We start from the raw sequence: 7609 nt of genomic DNA, 5'->3' as shown, positions 1-7609 counted from the left end.
GGGGTGGGGGTGGGGGGAGGCTGCAGTTGCAGCCCAGAGAGGCCCGCCAGGGCTGGTTAGCAGCCGAGGCCTCTAGCCTGCTTTCTTTCTTCCGAGACAAGGTGCAGCCGCGCCATTGGGGACTCTTCAGGTACGGCCAGTCCGAGCTGTCCCGGGCAAAAGGTTCCTCTCGTTAGAAAGAGCCTTCTTAGACCAAATGGGGAGGTTCCAAATCTTGTTGATCTTGGAGCCTGGGAAGACCCGGATGCCCAGATTCCCGCTAGAAAACAACAGTATTGACGCCCTCCAACACCCCTTTCTTCCCGCTTCAGCGGTGGCTGTTCTCGTCTTCCATTGTTTATCTCTTCTCAGGTCCCCAACCTGATTTCTCCATAAAGCATTTCTGACTCCTGAGGCAACAACAGCTTGAATGGAGATGGTTTTAAGCCACCCTGCAAGAGTCATCTTCTCTGCAGCATTTGAAGGGTACAGTTTAGGAAAATGTGGGGCACGTGTGGAGGCCAAGTATAAAAAGACCTCCTCCAAAAAAACCCTAATTTAGTTTCAGCGCCTGTAGTGTTTCTCACTGGCAGCAATCAAGATAGGTTATTAAGAGAGAGGTTTTTTCCCACAGAGGAGTCTTAATCTTCTGTGAGACCTCTGGGATTCCTTCAACTAACATGGACTGTATGTGGGTTTCACTCTTGACTTGCAAACAAGCCTCAATATATTGAAGCAAAATCAGGACATTGCAAGCATATTCCGGGGCTGGTATTGAGCATTTGCCACTGTAGCCTCTCCATGGAGAGAATTAACGTGCTCTTTTGTTGACTGTAACCTTGTTTGAACCCAAATGGATTTCAGCAGGCTTTTATCCTCTGTTAGAGGCCCTTCATAACAGCAAGATGCTGCTTACCTATTAATTGCTTTTCAAAGTCAGAAGGCAATGTGTTTATATTACCTGTTACCCAAGCTACTGTATTTAAATGTTGCTTTCAAAAGAAATTGTGTAATGGAACCCTTTTCATGCAGGCGTTAGTCACATCAAACTCCTTTCAACCCACATTAATGCCTCACCATCTGCATCTATCATGTCTGCCGTAGTTGCTCTCTGTTATGAGCACTTCCATTTTGTCTGAACTTCGGATTGCCACGCAGAGATAACTGGAATGGGGTTCCAGGGACAACTCCAGAATATTTTCTGCTTCCCCATGAATGGGAATATCTGAGCACAAACGGACATCAGTCGCTGTAACCACAGATGTTTGCATCCAGTTCTGTTGCCTGTTATCAAAATGAATCTGTGCTGTGTTCTCCATATGACAGATATACAGGATTCTTCAAAGCAAAAATTTCTGTCCTTTCAGTAAAGTTTCTTTACATACTTTAGACCTCTTCTCAAATTAAAACAAGGGTTTGGGTCATGCTTTTAGGGTTCTGTCCTGATACTGCTGTTCAGTTATTTATCTTTCTTTATCTCATCCCGTTCACACAAACATGTGTGTGTGTGTATCTATAGCTATACATATATTAATTAAGTTCTATTTGGGAATTAAATTAAGCAAGCTGGGGGCGTTTGAAGAATTTAAGGGGGGTGCAGCAATTTGGAAATCTTATCCCATCACCAAAATCTCCCCCTGAAGGAATCTGTAAAAGTCGAGACTGGTTCCCCTCCCCCCCCTTTATTGCTTTAACTGACAGTCAATTGCTGTCAACATTCTGTAGCATTCTCAGTATCATCCAGTCACGTTTTCTTGCCTGGGGCTAATTTACAAAGTCATATTTTCCTGCAAACCCTACCCTGTTTATGGGTGACCTCTTTTTCCACATTCATGATTGGAGTGAAGAGCAGGCAGCCAGCTTACTGTGAGATATATTGATTGTAGGAGTTGAGGAGGGGGATAACTACTGAAATAAAATGTGAAACAGAGTACAGTACACTGATCAGGCTCCAAAGTACTGGGAAATTAGTTCCATGAACAGAAGGGGGGTTTAGATGTCGAGCAGTCCCCCTCCACCCACCCCCAGGACTGTATGACAAATTGCTTTTGAAACTGGGGAGGGGTTAAAAAGCAGCTTGTGATGTGGTGTGGAGTGTCAGCTGTTCCAAAGAAGAAAACTCAAAATGTCCCATGGGACTTGGCCATGTACCTTGCCTGCTTTGGGGGCAGCTCTTTAGATCCTGGCTCTTATATCCAACAAATGTGAGTGTGAGTTCTTGTTCTGTTGACCTCCAAATGAACCTTATGATTCAGTAAATCACAACTTATTCTTGGTTAATGTGATCCTGCTTTAATTGACTTAACTTGTAAAGGGGGGGGATTGGGTTGTTAAAATAGCCTTGGAGGAAACAGAGCCAAAGGCAGGGCTGGATTAGGACATGCTGAAAGTCAAGTTTAAAAGCCCCCAGAGTATTACCTTGCCAAACTGGTCTTATTCTAACATTGCCACTGAGTAGTTTATTTGTATGGAGAAGCCCCACATAATCTGAGGCCCTAAACCATCGCTTACTTCTGCATAAATCCGGGTCTTGCTAAGTTGTCCTTGTGGAGAGGCCACTTGGCTTAAGCCCGGGCTGTGGTAACCATGACAATAGTGAGTTCATGTCCATTGTCATCGTCTCCGCAGCCTGGACCTGACTTGTGTCCCCCCCCCCCCATAGCACTGCCAGTACCATAGGGGCCTGCTTAGCTCCTGGCTGCCAGTGATCTACCAGGGAATTTCCCAGTCCAGTGAAGGGCCTGTCCATCCCCGCCTGTATGCCCTCTGATGTTTCTCTGCAAGAGGCTGTTTTCTGTGCAAGGGAGCACCCTCTGCAGCTCCTCATTCAGTGATGGTACATTGTTTGGGCAGGCCTCGCTGCGCCTCCGCTCTTTCATTACTATTGCGTTTTGTTTTTCTGAAAAGCCAGTGTGATAAAATGAGCGTATTTGGGCAGAGTGGCTTCTTCCCCCACTGTCTGACAACTGAAGGCTCTTTAAAATTCTGCATTGTTTGGCCATGTGGAGCCAGAGCAAACCAGCCATTCAAGCAGAGGATTGGGGGGGGGGGGAAAGAGGCCACTTGAATGAAAGCCGGCTGACCGCATCTGGCATTCTCGGTTGTTAGGGGAGAGGGCTGGAAAACAGCTAGAGAGTCGGGAACCCAGGAGGCCCTCAAGGGGGGGGGGAGGGAAGGGTTAAGAGGTCAGGGGAGCTTTTCACCGAGACACCCTTGTGAAAAATCCAATTGTTCTCTTTAAAGCCAAAGTACATTTTCCACTTTAACGTGCAATACAGTGTTTATAAACGCAACCTGTAATTGGATTTCTTTTTAAACCAATGGCTTGTATTTTCCTGAAGCAACCTATAAAACCCCGGAGAATCTGGTGATGTTTCCGGCTGTACTTCTGTCTATGCAGTAATCTTCCCAAATCTCAGTCTAACGTAAAATGAGATAGCAGGAAGATCAGAAATTGTTGCTTTTTGAACATAAAGAACTTGAGCGGAAAGTTTAACGAGGGGCACAACTGTTGTAGAACCGGTATGGTGTAGAGACCCAGATATGAAACCCCCACTGTGCCATGGAGGCTCACCGGACCAGGCACTTTCTCATTCTAACCTACCTTGTGGGGTTGTTGTTTCAAAGATAAACTGGAGAAAGGGAGAAAAGTGTTGTAAACCACTTTGGGTCCCCATTGGAGAGAAAAGCAGGATATAAATATCTACATAATTAAATACGTCTTCAGAAATGTCTTTACTTGTGCCTTTGGTCATAGGGCACTTAAAAACAAAAACGTAATGTGATATGGGGATCTCTCACACTGTATTTATTTGTTTATTTTATTAGATTTTTATCCTGCCCCTCCCCCAGGATGGGACTCAGGCAGCTTACAAGAAGACAGTACAGTAGCAATAATATAACCATAGTTCTAATAAAATCCAATTCAATTAAAATCCAATTAATTCAACATGCAGTGTCAAACAAAGATGTTACCAGCTCACTGAGTTTTTGTATTTAGCTTGATTTCTTGTTTAATTTTTTAAATTGTTATTGTTATTAATTGTTATTAACTGTTATTTAATTGTATTTTTAATTGGGAGCTGGGAGGAAAAATTGGTCAGTTTCCGATTGGCCAGAACAGGAGAGGCCAGTCTTTCTTCTTTTGTGGCTGCCTGGGGAGCAGGAGTCTCAGAGGGCTACAGTCCCGTTGCTTCCAGGGAGGGGAGGATTGATACTCTTTTAAATAACCTTTTGTGGGAATCTGCCTGCTTTCCTGTGCTCAGTTGGTATATCTGTAAAGAAACAGATAATTGTAAAACGCTGCAGATATTCACTTTAGTATTGCCACTGAAAATTCTGGAACATCCATTTTATTGGGGGCTAGAGGAATGGATAGGTTGGAGCAGGGTCCTTCTCTGTCTCCTCTCCTGAGCTCCGAGCCTTGTTTGCAGTGATCTTGATGGGGCTTTCTGACTCCCCAGCATTCTCCCAGGTAGCTGCCTGATTCTCTGGAATGGCTGACAAACTCCAAAGGAGGCACCTTTAAGCAAACTGTAGGTTTGGTTCCTGTGAGATCCTTGATGATGGGGGGGGGGGAAGAGGGAACAAAGCACCATTTAAAAAACAGGCTGTTTGACTTGGAGAGTTGAGGAATGTGGGAGTGCACTCTGCTTTTTCATTTTTAGCCACCTTAACTGAAACCCATCTGTCCAGCGTCACATTTTAAAAATGGAAATGTTAGTGGGCGGGATTGTCACATTTTCAAATGTTTCAGTCCTTCAGATCCCCTTAAAAGTTATAATTGTGCTCTTTAAGAACTGTTTGGTTGCTGTTCTGGGATATATATTTTTTTTGCAGGGGTGTCACTGTTTAATTTGTTTTATTTTTGCGGCAAGCTCATGAATGTGGATTCTCAAGCACAGTTCCTCAGAGATGTTCAGATAGGTGTGCTTTACCACTCGGGCAGTCACTCCTGTTTCCAGTCCTACTGCAGACTGTTTCTTAAGGCCAATTGCAATCCATTTGGGGAGGGAGTGGGGAGGGGAGCATTTTGGGAGGGGAGCATTCCCCTCCTCTCATACACAAAAGGTACTGCAAGGGCTTCTTAAGGTAAAGGTAAGGTTTCCCTTGCTCGAAAGCCAGTCAAATCTAACTCTAGGGGGGCAGTGCTCATCTCTGTTTCCAAGCCAAAGAGCCAGCGCTGTCCGAAGACATATCCATGGTCATGTGGCCAGCATGACTAAATGCCGAGGCACACGGAATGCTGTTACCTTCCCACTGAAGTGGTACCTATTTATCTACTTGTAATTTCTTGCTTTTGAACTACTAAGCTGGCAGGAGCTGGGACCAGAGACAGGAGCTCACTCCGTCACGCAGCACTAAGGTCTCGAACTGCCAAGCTACTGACCTTCTGGTCTGCAGCTAAATGTTTTAACCACTGAGCCACTGCGGCCCTTCTTCTTCTTACGTGTACGTTTGTCATAGACCCTATTCCTGTGGTTTTTCTCCTTGTTAAAAAGGGAAGGAAATTAGTGCCAATCAGACCTAGTCACATATGGCAGAATCGACCAAACCTCACATCACACAGTACATTATGTGCATTTCTGAGAAGGGCACAAGCACACGATCCTATAGCACATAAACAAGGTTTGCGGACCCCCACCTCTGACCTGCTTCTTTGCTCAATAGGCAAGGCCAAACTTCAGTTAACCATGAGTTGCATGTAGGTGCACTAGACACAGCTGTTTCCAGGAGTCCCTGTATTTTTCCCCTACAAGAGGGAAAAAACCCTTAGAGGCGCAGACCAGAGGGGGAATGATTGTACAGGTTTTTCACTATCTGTTGTAGCCTGATGCAGAAGTAAAAGGAAAAATGTCAAGGGAAAACAACATATGTGTGGTTTGGCCCTCAGGGGTCATGTACCATGGCAGGAGTATTCAAAAAAAGCAAAATATGTTGCAGAGGACACCCAAAGGATGCATTCCAATTCTTTCCCTGTGATTTTTTTCCTGTGGAATCATTCACTTTTCTATGGATGCTGCCTTTTAATTATATACCTTTGGGCTAGTATCATTACCCTTTCCATAAGAATCAGCAAAAATCAAGTATAGCTGCTGGACCTGAAATCTGTATGCTTCAGAATCAATCTTGAGTAACAGCTGTCCTCTAATCTACATTCTTAATTTCATCAGGCATTTATCACAACATGCTTCTGAATAAGCATAAAACAGCATGTGAATGAGTTAAGAACATAAGAGAAGCCAAAGTTGGGTCAGGCCAGTGGCCCATCCAGTCCAATACTCTGCCACACAGTGGCCAAAAATACCAGGTGCCATCAGGAGTTCCAGCAGTGGGGCCAGGACACTAGGAGCCCTCACACTATTGACCCCCTCCCAAGCACCAAGAATACAGAGTATCACTTGTTCCAGAAACAAAAGTCATGTGGTACCTTTTATTAAGACCACCCAGAATATCACCAAACAGTGTGCATCACAAAATGGTGTACAAGTTTTTGAGTCAGGCTGAGTGTTCAGTACAAGAAAGGCAGGGGGAAAAGATGTTTTTCCCCAAGGCATCGTGGCAAGTATGCCGTTGCAGTATCATGTTGGAAAACAAGATACAGCCTGCTTGTATTGTGACTTTGACTTTGCCACTGTGCCTTGAAACCACCTGTTTTTTTTCTTCCTGACTCTTTTTTTACCTGATTAAAACTTTTTGTACCTGATTAAGACTTCTGGAGAAGTCAGGCTTGCTCTTTCATGCTTGCTGTTCTGAGATATTTTGGTTGGTCCCAATAAAAGGTATTACATGACTTCTGTTTTCCTTGAAATTTCTTCACACCAGCACAGCTGCTTGGAAGTTTTGTCTATCATGTGCAGGAAATGTCTAAAAAGTTATCTTGGAAAACTGTTTTTTGTTTTTTTATTAGAGCGATCGGCTGCTCATCAAAGGAGGGAAGATTGTAAATGACGATCAGTCGTTTTATGCAGATATCTATGTGGAAGATGGCTTGATTAAGTAAGTTGTTGAAAAATATTATGTAGTACAGTTTTGTATATTTTCATGTCACTTGAGTTGGGGAACTTTTTCTAAGACGCTTTTAATATTTACAACATTCAACAGAGCAATCTTAAGCAAAGTTATATCCTCCTAAGCTCATTGACTCCAATGGACTTGGAAAGGTCTAACTCTGTTTAGGATTGCACTGTCAGTATATGAAATTCTTAGCTCAGATATCAGACGTCTGTAGGCTGTTTGAAAAGAAGTCAGTAGGAATAGGTATTGGGCAGTATTTGTAAGTAGTCAGAAATACTTCTACAAGTCACATGTTGGGCAACTTCAGTGCTGAAGTATTAACCACACTCTCCAGAATACCTATTCCAGAACAACCTCATTAACCAGTAAGTTTACAGTGGAGGAAGCGGTTTGTGGATAAGCTTCTGTTCAGCTCCTGGAAACCAAATCTTTGGTTGTGGTATCAAAATTACTTGCCCCACAATAGCCACATTTGGCACAGTCCAGTGAACAGAAGGGATATCACATGCATGGAACCGCTGTTCTGTTCTTGCAGTTATCTTCAAGATTGGGCTTTGCATGCAGAATAACAGCATCCACTTCCTTCCACATGCAAAAAGCCCTGCAGGATCCT

At 43.9% G+C, this 7609-nt stretch overlaps 1 protein-coding gene across 2 annotated transcripts in view; it reads left to right on the top strand.

Annotated features, from left to right (window-relative positions):
• DPYSL4 (dihydropyrimidinase like 4) overlaps positions 1-7609 on the top strand; it is a 42996-nt gene that overhangs the window by 3130 nt on the left and 32257 nt on the right. For both annotated transcript variants that reach the window (XM_015409357.1, XM_015409358.1), the window contains exon 2: positions 6890-6978. In XM_015409357.1, the coding sequence (XP_015264843.1) occupies positions 6890-6978 (89 nt within the window). The remainder of the gene's footprint in view (positions 1-6889; positions 6979-7609) is intronic.

The sequence above is a fragment of the Gekko japonicus genome, unplaced genomic scaffold (assembly GCF_001447785.1).
Source record: "Gekko japonicus isolate JY-2015 unplaced genomic scaffold, Gekko_japonicus_V1.1 scaffold716, whole genome shotgun sequence".
NCBI classification, from domain to species: domain Eukaryota; kingdom Metazoa; phylum Chordata; class Lepidosauria; order Squamata; family Gekkonidae; genus Gekko; species Gekko japonicus.
The sequence above is the reverse complement of the archived record's forward strand: the minus strand, read 5'-3'. Positions and strand labels throughout refer to the sequence as shown.